Source organism: Phyllobates terribilis, unplaced genomic scaffold, assembly GCF_046119375.1.
Source record: "Phyllobates terribilis strain yellow unplaced genomic scaffold, ASM4611937v1 Scaffold_2__4_contigs__length_985480577, whole genome shotgun sequence".
NCBI lineage: Eukaryota > Metazoa > Chordata > Amphibia > Anura > Dendrobatidae > Phyllobates > Phyllobates terribilis.
In genome coordinates, this window is record NW_027362762.1 from 5901855 (window position 1) to 5924416 (window position 22562).

Below are 22562 nucleotides of genomic sequence, written 5' to 3' on the forward strand. Positions count from 1 at the left end.
ACAAGAATATAACTACTATAATACTGCCCCCTTGTATAAGAATATAACTGCTATAATACTGCCCCCTATGTACAAGAATATAACTTCTATAATACTGCCCCTAGGTACAAGAATATAACTACTATAATACTGCTCCCTATGTACAAGATTATAACTACTATAATACTGCTCCTATATACAAGAATATAACTACTATAATACTGCCCCCTTGTATAAGAATATAACTACTATAATACTGCCCCCTATGTACAAGAATATAACTACTATAATACTGCCTCTATGTACAAGAATATAACTACTATAATACTGCTCCTATATACAAGAATATAACTACTATAATACTGCCCCCTTGTATAAGAATATAACTACTATAATACTGCCCCCTATGTACAAGAATATAACTACTATAATACTGCCCCTAGGTACAAGAATATAACTACTGTAATACTGCCCCCTATATACAAGAATATAACTACTATAATACTGCCCCCTATGTAGAAGAATATAACTACTATAATACTGCCCCTATGTATAAGAATATAACAACTATAATACTGCCCCTATGTACAAGAATATAACTACTATAATACTGCCCCCTATGTACAAGAATATAACTACTATAATACTGCTCCTATATACAAGAATATAACTACTATAATACTGCCCCCTATGTAGAAGAATATAACTACTATAATACTGCCCCTATGTATAAGAATATAACAACTATAATACTGCCCCTATGTACAAGAATATAACTACTATAGTACTGCTCCCTCTGTACAAGAATATAACTACTATAATACTGCCCCCTATGTAGAAGAATATAACTACTATAATACTGCCCCTATGTATAAGAATATAACAACTATAATACTGCTCCTATATGCAAGAATATAACTACTATAATACTGCCCCCTTGTATAAGAATATAACTACTATAATACTGCCCCCTATGTACAAGAATATAACTACTATAATACTGCCCCCTATGTACAAGAATATAACTACTATAATACTGCTCCTATGTACAAGAATATAACTACTATAATACTGCCCCCTATGTACAAGAATATAACTACTATAATACTGCTCCCTATGTACAAGAATATGACTACTATAATACTGCCCCTATGTACAAGAATATAACTACTATAATACTGTCCCCTATGTACAAGAATATAACTACTATAATACTGCCCCAATGTGCAAGAATATAACTACTATAATACTGCTCCTATGTACAAGAATATAACTACTATAACACTGCCCCCTATGTACAAGAATATAACTACTATAATACTGCTCCCTATGTACAAGAATATAACTACTATAATACTGCCCCTATGTACAAGAATATAACTACTATAATAATGCCCCCTATGTACAAGAATATAACTACTATAATACTGCTCCCTATGTACAAGAATATAACTACTATAATACTGCTCCTATGTACAAGAATATAACTACTATAATACTGCCCCCTATGTACAAGAATATAACTACTATAATACTGCTCCCTATGTACAAGAATATAACTACTATAATACTGCCCCTATGTACAAGAATATAACTACTATAATACTGCCCCCTATGTACAAGAATATAACTACTATAATACTGCTCCCTATGTACAAGAATATACTATAATACTGCTCCCTATGTACAAGAATATAACTACTATAATACTGCTCCTATGTACAAGAATATACTATAATACTGCCCCCTATGTACAAGAATATAACTACTATAATACTGCCCCCTATGTACAAGAATATAACTAGTATAGTACTGCCCCTATGTACAAGAAGATAACTACTATAATACTGCTCCTATGTACAAGAATGTAACTACTATAATACTGCCCCTATGTACAAGAATATAGCTACTATAATACTGCCCCTATGTGCAAGAATATAACTACTATAATACTGCTCCTGTGTACAAGAATATAACTACTATAATACTGCTCCTATGTACAAGAATGTAACTATTATAATACTGCCCATATGTACAAGAATATAGCTACTATAATACTGCTCCTAAGTACAAGAATATAACTACTATAATACTGCCCCCTATGTACAAGAATGTAACTACTATAATACTGCCCCCTATGTACAAGAATATAACTACTATAATACTGCCCCTATGTACAAGAATATAACTACTATAATACTGCTCCTATGTACAAGAATGTAACTACTATAATACTGCCCCTATGTACAAGAAGATAGCTACTATAATACTGCTCCTAAGTACAAGAATATAACTACTATAATACTGCCCCCTATGTACAAGAATGTAACTACTATAATACTGCCCCTATGTGCAAGAATATAACTACTATAATACTGCTCCCTATGTACAAGAATATAACTACTATAATACTGCCCCCTATGTACAAGAATATAACTACTTTAATACTGCCCCCTATGTACAAGAATATAACTACTATAATACTGCCCCTATGTACAAGAATATAACTACTATAATACTGCTCCTATGTACAAGAAAGTAACTACTATAATACTGCCCCTATGTACAAGAATATAGCTACTATAATACTGCCCCTATGTGCAAGAATATAACTACTATAATACTGCTCCTGTGTACAAGAATATAACTACTATAATACTGCTCCTATGTTTAAGAATATAACTACTTTAATACTGCCCCTTATGTACAAGAATATAACTACTATAATACTGCCCCTATGTACAAGAATATAACTACTATAATACTGCCCCCGATGTACAAGAATATAACTACTATAATACTGCCCCCTATGTACAAGAATATAACTACTATAATACTGCCCCTATGTACAAGAATATAACTACTATAATACTGCTCCTATGTACAAGAATATAACTACTATAATACTGCTCTATATACAAGAATATAACTACTATAATACTGCCCCCTTGTATAAGAATATAACTACTATAATACTGCCCCCTATGTACAAGAATATAACTACTATAATACTGCCCCTAGGCACAAGAATATAACTACTATAATACTGCTCCCTATGTACAAGAATATAACTACTATAATTCCCCCCTATGTAGAAGAATATAACTACTATAATACTGCCCCTATGTATAAGAATATAACAACTATAATACTGCCCCTATGTACAAGAATATAACTACTATAATACTGCCCCCCATGTACAAGAATATAACTACTATAATACTGCTCCCTCTGTACAAGAATATAACTACTATAATACTGCCCCTATGTACAAGAATATAACTACTATAATACTGCTCCTATGTACAAGAATATAACTACTATAATACTGCTCCTATATACAAGAATATAACTACTATACTACTGCCCCCTTGTATAAGAATATAACTACTATAATACTGCCCCCTATGTACAAGAATATAACTACTATAATACTGCCCCCTATGTACAAGAATATAACTAATATAATACTGCCCCCTATGTACAAGAATGTAACTACTATAATACTGCCCCCTATGTACAAGAATATAACTACTATAATACTGCCCCTATGTACAAGAATATAACTACTATAATACTGCTCCTATGTACAAGAATGTAACTACTATAATACTGCCCCTATGTACAAGAATATAGCTACTATAATACTGCTCCTAAGTACAAGAATATAACTACTATAATACTGCCCCCTATGTACAAGAATATAACTACTATAATACTGCCCCTATGTGCAAGAATATAACTACTATAATACTGCTCCCTATGTACAAGAATATAACTACTATAATACTGCCCCCTATGTACAAGAATATAACTACTTTAATACTGCCCCCTATGTACAAGAATATAACTACTATAATACTGCCCCTATGTACAAGAATATAACTACTATAATACTGCTCCTATGTACAAGAAAGTAACTACTATAATACTGCCCCTATGTACAAGAATATAGCTACTATAATACTGCGCCTATGTGCAAGAATATAACTACTATAATACTGCTCCTGTGTACAAGAATATAACTACTATAATACTGCCCCCTATGTACAAGAATATAACTACTATAATACTGCCCCTATGTACAAGAATATAACTACTATAATACTGCCCCCGATGTACAAGAATATAACTACTATAATACTGCCCCCTATGTACAAGAATATAACTACTATAATACTGCCCCTATGTACAAGAATATAACTACTATAATACTGCTCCTATGTACAAGAATATAACTACTATAATACTGCTCCTATATTCAAGAATATAACTACTATAATACTGCCCCCTTGTATAAGAATATAACTACTATAATACTGCCCCCTATGTACAAGAATATAACTACTATAATACTGCCCCTAGGCACAAGAATATAACTACTATAATAATGCTCCCTATGTACAAGAATATAACTACTATAATACTGCCCCCTATGTAGAAGAATATAACTACTATAATACTGCCCCTATGTATAAGAATATAACAACTATAATACTGCCCCTATGTACAAGAATATAACTACTATAATACTGCCCCCCATGTACAAGAATATAACTACTATAATACTGCTCCCTCTGTACAAGAATATAACTACTATAATACTGCTCCTATATACAAGAATATAACTACTATACTACTGCCCCCTTGTATAAGAATATAACTACTATAATACTGCCCCCTATGTACAAGAATATAACTACTATAATACTGCCCCCTATGTACTAGAATATAACTAATATAATACTGCCCCTATGTACAAGAATATAACTGCTATAATACTGCTCCTATGTAAAAGAATATAACTACTATAATACTGCCCCCTATGTAGAAGAATATAACTACTATAATACTGCCCCTATGTATAAGAATGTAACTACTATAATACTGCCCCTATGTACAAGAATATAACTACTATAATACTGCCCCCTATGTACAAGAATATAACTACTATAATACTGCTCCCTCTGTACAAGAATATAACTACTATAATTCTGCTCCTATATACAAGAATATAACTACTATAATACTGCCCCCTATGTACAAGAATATAACTACTATAATACTGCTCCCTCTGTACAAGAATATAACTACTATAATACTGCTCCTATATACAAGAATATAACTACTATAATACTGCCCCCTTGTATAAGAATATAACTGCTATAATACTGCCCCCTATGTACAAGAATATAACTTCTATAATACTGCCCCTAGGTACAAGAATATAACTACTATAATACTGCTCCCTATGTACAAGATTATAACTACTATAATACTGCTCCTATATACAAGAATATAACTACTATAATACTGCCCCCTTGTATAAGAATATAACTACTATAATACTGCCCCCTATGTACAAGAATATAACTACTATAATACTGCCTCTATGTACAAGAATATAACTACTATAATACTGCTCCTATATACAAGAATATAACTACTATAATACTGCCCCCTTGTATAAGAATATAACTACTATAATACTGCCCCCTATGTACAAGAATATAACTACTATAATACTGCCCCTAGGTACAAGAATATAACTACTGTAATACTGCCCCCTATATACAAGAATATAACTACTATAATACTGCCCCCTATGTAGAAGAATATAACTACTATAATACTGCCCCTATGTATAAGAATATAACAACTATAATACTGCCCCTATGTACAAGAATATAACTACTATAATACTGCCCCCTATGTACAAGAATATAACTACTATAATACTGCTCCTATATACAAGAATATAACTACTATAATACTGCCCCCTATGTAGAAGAATATAACTACTATAATACTGCCCCTATGTATAAGAATATAACAACTATAATACTGCCCCTATGTACAAGAATATAACTACTATAGTACTGCTCCCTCTGTACAAGAATATAACTACTATAATACTGCCCCCTATGTAGAAGAATATAACTACTATAATACTGCCCCTATGTATAAGAATATAACAACTATAATACTGCTCCTATATGCAAGAATATAACTACTATAATACTGCCCCCTTGTATAAGAATATAACTACTATAATACTGCCCCCTATGTACAAGAATATAACTACTATAATACTGCCCCCTATGTACAAGAATATAACTACTATAATACTGCTCCTATGTACAAGAATATAACTACTATAATACTGCCCCCTATGTACAAGAATATAACTACTATAATACTGCTCCCTATGTACAAGAATATGACTACTATAATACTGCCCCTATGTACAAGAATATAACTACTATAATACTGTCCCCTATGTACAAGAATATAACTACTATAATACTGCCCCAATGTGCAAGAATATAACTACTATAATACTGCTCCTATGTACAAGAATATAACTACTATAATACTGCCCCCTATGTACAAGAATATAACTACTATAATACTGCTCCCTATGTACAAGAATATAACTACTATAATACTGCCCCTATGTACAAGAATATAACTACTATAATAATGCCCCCTATGTACAAGAATATAACTACTATAATACTGCTCCCTATGTACAAGAATATAACTACTATAATACTGCTCCTATGTACAAGAATATAACTACTATAATACTGCCCCCTATGTACAAGAATATAACTACTATAATACTGCTCCCTATGTACAAGAATATAACTACTATAATACTGCCCCTATGTACAAGAATATAACTACTATAATACTGCCCCCTATGTACAAGAATATAACTACTATAATACTGCTCCCTATGTACAAGAATATACTATAATACTGCTCCCTATGTACAAGAATATAACTACTATAATACTGCTCCTATGTACAAGAATATACTATAATACTGCCCCCTATGTACAAGAATATAACTACTATAATACTGCCCCCTATGTACAAGAATATAACTAGTATAGTACTGCCCCTATGTACAAGAAGATAACTACTATAATACTGCTCCTATGTACAAGAATGTAACTACTATAATACTGCCCCTATGTACAAGAATATAGCTACTATAATACTGCCCCTATGTGCAAGAATATAACTACTATAATACTGCTCCTGTGTACAAGAATATAACTACTATAATACTGCTCCTATGTACAAGAATGTAACTATTATAATACTGCCCATATGTACAAGAATATAGCTACTATAATACTGCTCCTAAGTACAAGAATATAACTACTATAATACTGCCCCCTATGTACAAGAATGTAACTACTATAATACTGCCCCCTATGTACAAGAATATAACTACTATAATACTGCCCCTATGTACAAGAATATAACTACTATAATACTGCTCCTATGTACAAGAATGTAACTACTATAATACTGCCCCTATGTACAAGAAGATAGCTACTATAATACTGCTCCTAAGTACAAGAATATAACTACTATAATACTGCCCCCTATGTACAAGAATGTAACTACTATAATACTGCCCCTATGTGCAAGAATATAACTACTATAATACTGCTCCCTATGTACAAGAATATAACTACTATAATACTGCCCCCTATGTACAAGAATATAACTACTTTAATACTGCCCCCTATGTACAAGAATATAACTACTATAATACTGCCCCTATGTACAAGAATATAACTACTATAATACTGCTCCTATGTACAAGAAAGTAACTACTATAATACTGCCCCTATGTACAAGAATATAGCTACTATAATACTGCCCCTATGTGCAAGAATATAACTACTATAATACTGCTCCTGTGTACAAGAATATAACTACTATAATACTGCTCCTATGTTTAAGAATATAACTACTTTAATACTGCCCCTTATGTACAAGAATATAACTACTATAATACTGCCCCTATGTACAAGAATATAACTACTATAATACTGCCCCCGATGTACAAGAATATAACTACTATAATACTGCCCCCTATGTACAAGAATATAACTACTATAATACTGCCCCTATGTACAAGAATATAACTACTATAATACTGCTCCTATGTACAAGAATATAACTACTATAATACTGCTCTATATACAAGAATATAACTACTATAATACTGCCCCCTTGTATAAGAATATAACTACTATAATACTGCCCCCTATGTACAAGAATATAACTACTATAATACTGCCCCTAGGCACAAGAATATAACTACTATAATACTGCTCCCTATGTACAAGAATATAACTACTATAATTCCCCCCTATGTAGAAGAATATAACTACTATAATACTGCCCCTATGTATAAGAATATAACAACTATAATACTGCCCCTATGTACAAGAATATAACTACTATAATACTGCCCCCCATGTACAAGAATATAACTACTATAATACTGCTCCCTCTGTACAAGAATATAACTACTATAATACTGCCCCTATGTACAAGAATATAACTACTATAATACTGCTCCTATGTACAAGAATATAACTACTATAATACTGCTCCTATATACAAGAATATAACTACTATACTACTGCCCCCTTGTATAAGAATATAACTACTATAATACTGCCCCCTATGTACAAGAATATAACTACTATAATACTGCCCCCTATGTACAAGAATATAACTAATATAATACTGCCCCCTATGTACAAGAATGTAACTACTATAATACTGCCCCCTATGTACAAGAATATAACTACTATAATACTGCCCCTATGTACAAGAATATAACTACTATAATACTGCTCCTATGTACAAGAATGTAACTACTATAATACTGCCCCTATGTACAAGAATATAGCTACTATAATACTGCTCCTAAGTACAAGAATATAACTACTATAATACTGCCCCCTATGTACAAGAATATAACTACTATAATACTGCCCCTATGTGCAAGAATATAACTACTATAATACTGCTCCCTATGTACAAGAATATAACTACTATAATACTGCCCCCTATGTACAAGAATATAACTACTTTAATACTGCCCCCTATGTACAAGAATATAACTACTATAATACTGCCCCTATGTACAAGAATATAACTACTATAATACTGCTCCTATGTACAAGAAAGTAACTACTATAATACTGCCCCTATGTACAAGAATATAGCTACTATAATACTGCGCCTATGTGCAAGAATATAACTACTATAATACTGCTCCTGTGTACAAGAATATAACTACTATAATACTGCCCCCTATGTACAAGAATATAACTACTATAATACTGCCCCTATGTACAAGAATATAACTACTATAATACTGCCCCCGATGTACAAGAATATAACTACTATAATACTGCCCCCTATGTACAAGAATATAACTACTATAATACTGCCCCTATGTACAAGAATATAACTACTATAATACTGCTCCTATGTACAAGAATATAACTACTATAATACTGCTCCTATATACAAGAATATAACTACTATAATACTGCCCCCTTGTATAAGAATATAACTACTATAATACTGCCCCCTATGTACAAGAATATAACTACTATAATACTGCCCCTAGGCACAAGAATATAACTACTATAATAATGCTCCCTATGTACAAGAATATAACTACTATAATACTGCCCCCTATGTAGAAGAATATAACTACTATAATACTGCCCCTATGTATAAGAATATAACAACTATAATACTGCCCCTATGTACAAGAATATAACTACTATAATACTGCCCCCCATGTACAAGAATATAACTACTATAATACTGCTCCCTCTGTACAAGAATATAACTACTATAATACTGCTCCTATATACAAGAATATAACTACTATACTACTGCCCCCTTGTATAAGAATATAACTACTATAATACTGCCCCCTATGTACAAGAATATAACTACTATAATACTGCCCCCTATGTACTAGAATATAACTAATATAATACTGCCCCTATGTACAAGAATATAACTGCTATAATACTGCTCCTATGTAAAAGAATATAACTACTATAATACTGCCCCCTATGTAGAAGAATATAACTACTATAATACTGCCCCTATGTATAAGAATGTAACTACTATAATACTGCCCCTATGTACAAGAATATAACTACTATAATACTGCCCCCTATGTACAAGAATATAACTACTATAATACTGCTCCCTCTGTACAAGAATATAACTACTATAATTCTGCTCCTATATACAAGAATATAACTACTATAATACTGCCCCCTATGTACAAGAATATAACTACTATAATACTGCTCCCTCTGTACAAGAATATAACTACTATAATACTGCTCCTATATACAAGAATATAACTACTATAATACTGCCCCCTTGTATAAGAATATAACTGCTATAATACTGCCCCCTATGTACAAGAATATAACTTCTATAATACTGCCCCTAGGTACAAGAATATAACTACTATAATACTGCTCCCTATGTACAAGATTATAACTACTATAATACTGCTCCTATATACAAGAATATAACTACTATAATACTGCCCCCTTGTATAAGAATATAACTACTATAATACTGCCCCCTATGTACAAGAATATAACTACTATAATACTGCCTCTATGTACAAGAATATAACTACTATAATACTGCTCCTATATACAAGAATATAACTACTATAATACTGCCCCCTTGTATAAGAATATAACTACTATAATACTGCCCCCTATGTACAAGAATATAACTACTATAATACTGCCCCTAGGTACAAGAATATAACTACTGTAATACTGCCCCCTATATACAAGAATATAACTACTATAATACTGCCCCCTATGTAGAAGAATATAACTACTATAATACTGCCCCTATGTATAAGAATATAACAACTATAATACTGCCCCTATGTACAAGAATATAACTACTATAATACTGCCCCCTATGTACAAGAATATAACTACTATAATACTGCTCCTATATACAAGAATATAACTACTATAATACTGCCCCCTATGTAGAAGAATATAACTACTATAATACTGCCCCTATGTATAAGAATATAACAACTATAATACTGCCCCTATGTACAAGAATATAACTACTATAGTACTGCTCCCTCTGTACAAGAATATAACTACTATAATACTGCCCCCTATGTAGAAGAATATAACTACTATAATACTGCCCCTATGTATAAGAATATAACAACTATAATACTGCTCCTATATGCAAGAATATAACTACTATAATACTGCCCCCTTGTATAAGAATATAACTACTATAATACTGCCCCCTATGTACAAGAATATAACTACTATAATACTGCCCCCTATGTACAAGAATATAACTAATATAATACTACCCCTATGTACAAGAGTATAACTGCTATAATACTGCTCCTATGTACAAGAATATAACTACTATAATACTGCTCCTATGTACAAGAATATAACTACTATAATACTGCCCCTATGTATAAGAATATAACAACTATAATACTGCCCCTATGTACAAGAATATAACTACTATAATACTGCCCCCTATGTACAAGAATATAACTGGTATAATACTGCTCCCTCTGTACAAGAATATAACTACTATAATACTGCTCCTATATACAAGAATATAACTACTATAATACTGCCCCCTTGTATAAGAATATAACTGCTATAATACTGCCCCCCATGTACAAGAATATAACTACTATAATACTGCCCCTAGGTACAAGAATATAACTACTATAATAGTGCTCCCTATGTACAAGATTATAACTACTATAATACTGCTCCTATATACAAGAATATAACTACTATAATACTGCCCCCTTGTATAAGAATATAACTACTATAATACTGCCCCCTATGTAGAAGAATATAACTACTATAATACTGCCCCATATGTAGAAGAATATAACTACTATAATACTGCCCCTATGTAGAAGAATATAACTACTATAATACTGCCCCCTATGTACAAGAATATAACTACTATAATACTGCCCCCTATGTAGAAGAATATAACTACTATAATACTGCCCCCTATGTACAAGAATATAACTACTATAATTCTGCTCCTATATACAAGAATATAACTACTATAATACTGCCCCCTATGTACAAGAATATAACTACTATAATACTGCTCCCTCTGTACAAGAATATAACTACTATAATACTGCTCCTATATACAAGAATATAACTACTATAATACTGCCCCCTTGTATAAGAATATAACTGCTATAATACTGCCCCCTATGTACAAGAATATAACTTCTATAATACTGCCCCTAGGTACAAGAATATAACTACTATAATACTGCTCCCTATGTACAAGATTATAACTACTATAATACTGCTCCTATATACAAGAATATAACTACTATAATACTGCCCCCTTGTATAAGAATATAACTACTATAATACTGCCCCCTATGTACAAGAATATAACTACTATAATACTGCCTCTATGTACAAGAATATAACTACTATAATACTGCTCCTATATACAAGAATATAACTACTATAATACTGCCCCCTTGTATAAGAATATAACTACTATAATACTGCCCCCTATGTACAAGAATATAACTACTATAATACTGCCCCTAGGTACAAGAATATAACTACTGTAATACTGCCCCCTATATACAAGAATATAACTACTATAATACTGCCCCCTATGTAGAAGAATATAACTACTATAATACTGCCCCTATGTATAAGAATATAACAACTATAATACTGCCCCTATGTACAAGAATATAACTACTATAATACTGCCCCCTATGTACAAGAATATAACTACTATAATACTGCTCCTATATACAAGAATATAACTACTATAATACTGCCCCCTATGTAGAAGAATATAACTACTATAATACTGCCCCTATGTATAAGAATATAACAACTATAATACTGCCCCTATGTACAAGAATATAACTACTATAGTACTGCTCCCTCTGTACAAGAATATAACTACTATAATACTGCCCCCTATGTAGAAGAATATAACTACTATAATACTGCCCCTATGTATAAGAATATAACAACTATAATACTGCTCCTATATGCAAGAATATAACTACTATAATACTGCCCCCTTGTATAAGAATATAACTACTATAATACTGCCCCCTATGTACAAGAATATAACTACTATAATACTGCCCCCTATGTACAAGAATATAACTAATATAATACTACCCCTATGTACAAGAATATAACTGCTATAATACTGCTCCTATGTACAAGAATATAACTACTATAATACTGCTCCTATGTACAAGAATATAACTACTATAATACTGCCCCTATGTATAAGAATATAACAACTATAATACTGCCCCTATGTACAAGAATATAACTACTATAATACTGCCCCCTATGTACAAGAATATAACTGGTATAATACTGCTCCCTCTGTACAAGAATATAACTACTATAATACTGCTCCTATATACAAGAATATAACTACTATAATACTGCCCCCTTGTATAAGAATATAACTGCTATAATACTGCCCCCCATGTACAAGAATATAACTACTATAATACTGCCCCTAGGTACAAGAATATAACTACTATAATAGTGCTCCCTATGTACAAGATTATAACTACTATAATACTGCTCCTATATACAAGAATATAACTACTATAATACTGCCCCCTTGTATAAGAATATAACTACTATAATACTGCCCCCTATGTAGAAGAATATAACTACTATAATACTGCCCCATATGTAGAAGAATATAACTACTATAATACTGCCCCTATGTAGAAGAATATAACTACTATAATACTGCCCCCTATGTACAAGAATATAACTACTATAATACTGCCCCCTATGTAGAAGAATATAACTACTATAATACTGCCCCCTATGTACAAGAATATAACTACTATAATACTGCTCCCTATGTACTAGAATATAACTACTATAATACTGCCCCCTATGTAGAAGAATATAACTACTATAATACTGCCCCCTATGTAGAAGAATATAACTACTATAATACTGCCCCTATGTAGAAGAATACAACTACTATAAAACTGCCCCCTATGTAGAAGAATATAACTACTATAATACTGCCCCCTATGTACAAGAATATAACTTCTATAATACTGCTCCCTATGTACAAGAATATAACTACTATAATACTGCTCCTATGTACAAGAATATAACTACTATAATACTGCCCCCTATGTACAAGAATATAACTACTATAATACTGCTCCCTATGTACAAGAATATAACTATTATAATACTGCCCCTATGTACAAGAATATAACTACTATAATACTGCCCCCTATGTACAAGAATATAACTACTATAATACTGCTCCCTATGTACAAGAATATACTATAATACTGCTCCCTATGTACAAGAATATAACTACTATAATACTGCTCCTATGTACAAGAATATACTATAATACTGCCCCCTATGCACAAGAATATAACTACTATAATACTGCCCCCTATGTACAAGAATATAACTAGTGTAGTACTGCCCCTATGTACAAGAAGATGACTACTATAATACTGCTCCTATGTACAAGAATGTAACTACTATAATACTGCCCCTATGTACAAGAATATAGCTACTATAATACTGCCCCTATGTGCAAGAATATAACTACTATAATACTGCTCCTGTGTACAAGAATATAACTACTATAATACTGCTCCTATGTACAAGAATGTAACTATTATAATACTGCCCATATGTACAAGAATATAGCTACTATAATGCTGCTCCTAAGTACAAGAATATAACTACTATAATACTGCCCCCTATGTACAAGAATGTAACTACTATAATACTGCCCCCTATGTACAAGAATATAACTACTATAATACTGCCCCTATGTACAAGAATATAACTACTATAATACTGCTCCTATGTACAAGAATGTAACTACTATAATACTGCCCCTATGTACAAGAATATAGCTACTATAATACTGCTCCTAAGTACAAGAATATAACTACTATAATACTGCCCCCTATGTACAAGAATGTAACTACTATAATACTGCCCCTATGTGCAAGAATATAACTACTATAATACTGCTCCCTATGTACAAGAATATAACTACTATAATACTGCTCCCTATGTACAAGAATATAACTACTATAATACTGCCCCCTATGTACAAGAATATAACTACTTTAATACTGCCCCCTATGTACAAGAATATAACTACTATAATACTGCCCCTATGTACAAGAATATAACTACTATAATACTGCTCCTATGTACAAGAAAGTAACTACTATAATACTGCCCCTATGTGCAAGAATATAGGTACTATAATACTGCCCCTATGTGCAAGAATATATCTACTATAATACTGCTCCTGTGTACAAGAATATAACTACTATAATACTGCTCCTATGTATAAGAATATAACTACTTTAATACTGCCCCCTATGTACAAGAATATAACTACTATAATACTGCCCCTATGTACAAGAATATAACTACTATAATACTGCCCCCGATGTACAAGAATATAACTACTATAATACTGCCCCCTATGTACAAGAATATAACTACTATAATACTGCCCCTATGTACAAGAATATAACTACTATAATACTGCTCCTATGTACAAGAATATAACTACTATAATACTGCTCCTATATACAAGAATATAACTACTATAATACTGCCCCCTTGTATAAGAATATAACTACTATAATACTGCCCCTATGTATAAGAATATAACAACTATAATACTGCCCCTATGTACAAGAATATAACTACTATAATACTGCCCCCCATGTACAAGAATATAACTACTATAATACTGCTCCCTCTGTACAAGAATATAACTACTATAATACTGCTCCTATATACAAGAATATAACTACTATACTACTGCCCCCTTGTATAAGAATATAACTACTATAATACTGCCCCCTATGTACAAGAATATAACTACTATAATACTGCCCCCTATGTACAAGAATATAACTAATATAATACTGCCCCCTATGTACAAGAATGTAACTACTATAATACTGCCCCTATGTACAATAATACTGCCCCTATGTAGAAGAATATAACTACTATAATACTGCCCCCTATGTACAAGAATATAAATACTATAATACTGCCCCTAGGCACAAGAATATAACTACTATAATACTGCTCCCTATGTACAAGAATATAACTACTATAATACTGCCCCCTATGTAGAAGAATATAACTACTATAATACTGCCCCTATGTATAAGAATATAACAACTATAATACTGCCCCTATGTACAAGAATATAACTACTATAATACTGCCCCCCATGTACAAGAATATAACTACTATAATACTGCTCCCTCTGTACAAGAATATAACTACTATAATACTGCTCCTATATACAAGAATATAACTACTATACTACTGCCCCCTTGTATAAGAATATAGCTACTATAATACTGCCCCCTATGTACAAGAATATAACTACTATAATACTGCCCCCTATGTACAAGAATATAACTAATATAATACTGCCCCCTATGTACAAGAATGTAACTACTATAATACTGCCCCCTATGTACAGGAATATAACTACTATAATACTGCCCCTATGTACAAGAATATAACTACTATAATACTGCTCCTATGTACAAGAATGTAACTACTATAATACTGCCCCTATGTACAAGAATATAGCTACTATAATACTGCTCCTAAGTACAAGAATATAACTACTATAATACTGCACCCTATGTACAAGAATGTAACTACTATAATACTGCCCCTATGTGCAAGAATATAACTACTATAATACTGCTCCCTATGTACAAGAATATAACTACTATAATATTGCCCCCTATGTACAAGAACATAACTACTTTAATACTGCCCCTATGTACAAGAATATAACTACTATAATACTGCCCCTATGTACAAGAATATAACTACTATAATACTGCTCCTATGTACAAGAAAGTAACTACTATAATACTGCCCCTATGTACAAGAATATAGCTACTATAATACTGCCCCTATGTGCAAGAATATAACTACTATAATACTGCTCCTGTGTACAAGAATATAACTACTATAATACTGCTCCTATGTATAAGAATATAACTACTTTAATACTGCCCCCTATGTACAAGAATATAACTACTATAATACTGCCCCTATGTACAATAATACTGCCCCTATGTAGAAGAATATAACTACTATAATACTGCCCCCTATGTACAAGAAGATAACTACTATAATACTGCCCCCTATGTAGAAGAATATAACTACTATAATACTGCCCCCTATGTACAAGAATATAACTACTATAATACTGCTCCCTCTGTACAAGAATATAACTACTATAATACTGCCCCCTATGTACAAGAATATAACTACTATAATACTCCCCCCTATGTACTAGAATATAACTACTATAATACTGCCCTCTATGTACAAGAATATAACTACTATAATACTGCCCCCTATGTAGAAGAATATAACTACTATAATACTGCCCCTATGTAGAAGAATACAACTACTATAATACTGCCCCCTATGTAGAAGAATATAACTACTATAATACTGCCCCCTATGTAGAAGAATATAACTACTATAATACTGCTCCCTCTGTACAAGAATATAACTACTATAATACTGCTCCCTCTGTACAAGAATATAACTACTATAATACTGCTCCCTATGTACAAGAATATAACTACTATAATACTGCTCCTATGTACAAGAATATAACTACTAAATACTGCCCCCTATGTACAAGAATATAACTACTATAATACTGCCCCTATGTACAAGAATATAACTACTATAATACTGCTCCTATGTACAAGAATGTAACTACTATAATACTGCCCCTATGTACAAGAATATAGCTACTATAATACTGCTCCTAAGTACAAGAATATAACTACTATAATACTGCCCCCTATGTACAAGAATGTAACTACTATAATACTGCCCCTATATACAAGAATATAACTACTATAATACTGCCTCTATGTACAAGAATATAACTACTATAATACTTCCCCTATGTACAAGAATATAGCTACTATAATACTGCCCCCTTGTATAAGAATATAACTGCTATAATACTGCCCCCTATGTACAAGAATATAACTACTATAATACTGCCCCTAGGTACAAGAATATAACTACTATAATACTGCTCCCTATGTACAAGATTATAACTACTATAATACTGCTCCTATATACAAGAATATAACTACTATAATACTGCCCCCTTGTATAAGAATATGACTACTATAATACTGCCCCCTATGTACAAGAATATAACTACTATAATACTGCCCCCTATGTATAAGAATATAACTACTATAATACTGCCCCTATGTACAAGAATATAACTACTATAATACTGCCCCCTATGTAGAAGAATATAACTACTATAATACTGCCCCTATGTACAAGAATATAACTACTATAATACTGCCCCCTATGTACAAGAATATATCTACTATATTACTGCCCCCTATGTACTAGAATATAACTACTATAATACTGCCCCTATGTACAAGAATATAACTACTATAATACTGCCCCTATGTACAAGAATATAACTACTATAATACTGCCCCCTATGTATAAGAATATAACTACTATAATACTGCCCCTATGTACAAGAATATAACTACTATAATACTGCCCCCTATGTACAAGAATATAACTACTATAATACTGCCCCCTATGTACAAGAATATAACTACTATAATACTGCCCCTATGTACAAGAATATAACTACTATAATACTGCTCCTATGTACAAGAATATAACTACTATAATACTGCTCCTATATACCAGAATATAACTACTATAATACTGCCCCCTTGTATAAGAATATAACTACTATAATACTGACCCCTATGTACAAGAATATAACTACTATAATACTGCCCCTAGGTACAAGAATATAACTACTATAATACTGCCCCCTATGTACAAGAATATAACTACTATAATACTGCCCCCTATGTAGAAGAATATAACTACTATAATACTGCCCCTATGTATAAAAATATAGCAACTATAATACTGCCCCTATGTACAAGAATATAACTACTATAATACTGCCCCCTATGTACAAGATTATAACTACTATAATACTGCTCCTATATACAAGAATATAACTACTATAATACTGCCCCCTTGTTTAAGAATATGACTACTATAATACTGCCCTCTATGTACAAGAATATAACTACTATAATACTGCCCCCTATGTATAAGAATATAACTACTATAATACTGCCCCTATGTACAAGAATATAACTACTATAATACTGCCCCCTATGTAGAAGAATATAACTACTATAATACTGCCCCTATGTATAAAAATATAGCAACTATAATACTGCCCCTATGTACAAGAATATAACTACTATAATACTGCCCCCTATGTACAAGATTATAACTACTATAATACTGCTCCTATATACAAGAATATAACTACTATAATACTGCCCCCTTGTATAAGAATATGACTACTATAATACTGCCCTCTATGTACAAGAATATAACTACTATAATACTGCCCCCTATGTATAAGAATATAACTACTATAATACTGCCCCTATGTATAAGAATATAACTACTATAATACTGCTCCTATATACAAGAATATAACTACTATAATACTGCCCCCTTGTATAAGAATATGACTACTATAATACTGCCCTCTATGTACAAGAATATAACTACTATAATACTGCTCCCTATGTAGAAGAATATAACTACTATAATACTGCCCCTTTGTACAAGAATATAGCTACTATAATACTGCCCCCTATGTACAAGAATATATCTACTATAATACTGCCCCCTATGTACTAGAATATAACTACTATAATACTGCCTCTATGTACAAGAATATAACTACTATAATACTGCCCCTATGTACAAGAATATAACTACTATAATACTGCCCCCTATGTATAAGAATATAACTGCTATAATACTGCCCCTATGTACTAGAATATAACTACTATAATACTGCCCCCTATGTACAAGAATATAACTACTATAATACTGCCCCTATGTACAAGAATATAACTACTATAATACTGCTCCTATGTATAAGAATACAGCTAATATAACACTTACTCCTATGGACAGCCATAAATTAGCTTTATTCTAGCTCTTTTGTAGCCTTCTATTCTCAGTCAGTATATTTAATTTGCATGCACTCTTGTGTAGAATCATTTATTAGATGTAGCGGTTTTTCGGTGCATTGTGCTTAAGTCTTTTTCAGCTGAATTGGACATATCTACTGTATATTGTTGCTGAATCTGAATGTGCATACATAGTATTATTAATGCTGATATATTTTGTTCTGCTCAGTGCTCTATGATCTTCGCTCTCGCCCATCTGTCTTTTATTCTCCGCAGGTACATCGGCCTGCAGATTCTCTTTGAAATTGGAGCTTTGATCTTCTTCATTGCGGTTTACTGTTTGTTACGTCGCAAAGAAAAGGTCAAGATCGAGGACGAAAAAACCCCAGAGATGCATAAACTAAATGAAAAGCAAGAAAATCTTATCATTGTCCCAAGGCGGGATAAGGAGGAGGCCGCTTAGATCAATGGTGGAAAGTTCCATGGGGATGTGGGATTCATGCTGTGAGTCCTGGACATGGTGGAATACTTGGGATGTGGCAATGGAGGTTCACTAGAACCCTCTCATCTCCAGCGGTGATATTTGGCAATAGCCTCTTTTTTTTCCATTATGTCTTTCTCGAAAAGATGGCTGAACAATTTTAAGCTGCAAACTTTTCAAAGTTTCAAAAACATTACAAGGAAATAGACAAGTCCAAGGACCAAGGATTATCCAACAGCTTATCTCCTACCAACAGCACCAAGAAAACGCTTGACTTCCATCATAATCCTTCCTTCCCTTTCTCTATTTCTGAGCATTGTATAGTGACAAATGTTACTTCTCCAGGAGCACTGGAAATATATCTGCGGAGGAAAACTGGTCTGAGAAGCCTCCTAGTGGTTTGGACATAAACAAGATATTGACCATAAACCAGTCTCACAAGTTCAACCTGATATGTATTTTTTATTGATCCAGGAGAAATTAATCCAGAAGCCATTAATGATGAACCTATAGATGTACATTGCAGGACCAAAGAACTAACAATAGTCAAACATGTGTAGATGCGAATCAGAACATGCTCTGTAACACTTCAGCTGCTATTCTACGCCCAGTTGGCTTTTATTGGCTTTACGTTTTGTAGAGGAATTTCAACTTAAGCTGATGTTCTTGCTCAAGTTGGCCTTTACTTACCATATATTCCATGTGAGAAATGTTACCTTCAGCAGCTATCATAGTTTTAGTTGTCCTTTAATTGCTTTCTTTTATATAAAGGAGACTTTACTTTGTACACATAGAGCTGCTATCCTAGCTAAACCTAGTCTTTATTTGCCTTATGTTCTCTAAATTAAACTTTGCTTGCAGTTGCTATCCTAGTTCCAATTGCTTTTACTTGCTCTATATTCTATAAAGGAAACTTCAGCTTAGGCTGCTATCTTAGCTCCAATTGGAATTTGCTTATTCTATATTCCAAAAACAAACTTTACCTTCAGCTGCTATTCTAGCTTCAGTTGGCCTTTACTTGCTTTGTATTCCATAAAGGAAACTATACCTTCAGCTGCAATCTGGGCTTTAGTTTCCCTTTTAATTGCTCTGTGTTCCATAAAGGAAACATTAACTCAAGCTGCTTTTCTTTTTCTATTTGGTCTTTACGTGCTTTGTATTCTAATAAAAGAAACATCTTCAACTGCTACCCTTGCTCTGGTTGGCCTTTACTTATTCTATATTCTGTAAAGGAAACTTCAACTGAAGCTGCTATCTTAGTTCCACTTGGAATTTACTTGTTCTATGTTCCACAAAAGAAAGTTTACTTTCGTCTGCTATTTTAGCTCCAGTTGGCCTTCACTTGTTTTAGATTCCAAAAAGGAATCATCAACTTAAGATATTTTCCCTACCACAGTTGGACCTTACTTGCATTATATTTTCATTTAAAAAAAAAACATTACCTTTAGCTGCTACCCTAGCTCCAGTTGATCCTTGCTTTCCCAATATGCCATGAAGAATTTTTTAACTTAAGCTGTGATCCTAGCTCCATGTAGAATTTTTTTTCTGTTGTATTCCACAAAATAAATTTTACTCTTTAGCTGCTATTCTAACTTTAGATGACACTTACTTGTTTTGAATTTTACAAAGAACACTTAATTTAGGCTGTTTTCCTTGCTCTAGTTGGTCTTTACTTGCTTTATGATCCATAAATAAAACTTTACCTTTTATCCATTATCCAAACTCTAGTTTTCCTTTAATTGTTCCACATTTCATAAGAGAAACTTTACCTTCATCTGCTATCCTGGCTCCAGTTGGTCTTTACTTTCTCTGCATTCTATAAAAGAAACTTGAACTTAAGCTGCTATTCTAGCTCTAGTTGACCTTTATTTAGTTTCCATTCCATAAAGAAAACTTTTCCCAGCAACTATCCTAGACCCAGTTGGATTTTATTTGTTCTACATTCCATAAGGAACTTTAACTTCAGCTGCTATCCTAGCTGTAGTTGGCCTTCCCCTCGCTGCTCATTGGTGGTGTGAAGCTAATCTCAGTGCCCCAATTCCACAGGTGATGTAAAATCAGAAAATATGGAATGTAGGAGATGGAAGGAGGATGTCTATGAGCAGCATTTCT

At 32.4% G+C, this 22562-nt stretch overlaps 1 protein-coding gene across 2 annotated transcripts in view; it reads left to right on the top strand.

Moving 5' to 3' along the window:
- The window catches only part of SLCO2B1 (solute carrier organic anion transporter family member 2B1), a 355225-nt gene extending 332877 nt beyond the window's left edge, over nucleotides 1-22348 (top strand). For both annotated transcript variants that reach the window (XM_073661073.1, XM_073661072.1), the window contains exon 15: nucleotides 20246-22348. In XM_073661073.1, the coding sequence (XP_073517174.1) occupies nucleotides 20246-20432 (187 nt within the window). In that variant the 3' untranslated portion in view covers nucleotides 20433-22348. The remainder of the gene's footprint in view (nucleotides 1-20245) is intronic.
- Nucleotides 22349-22562: the final 214 nt, after the last annotated feature.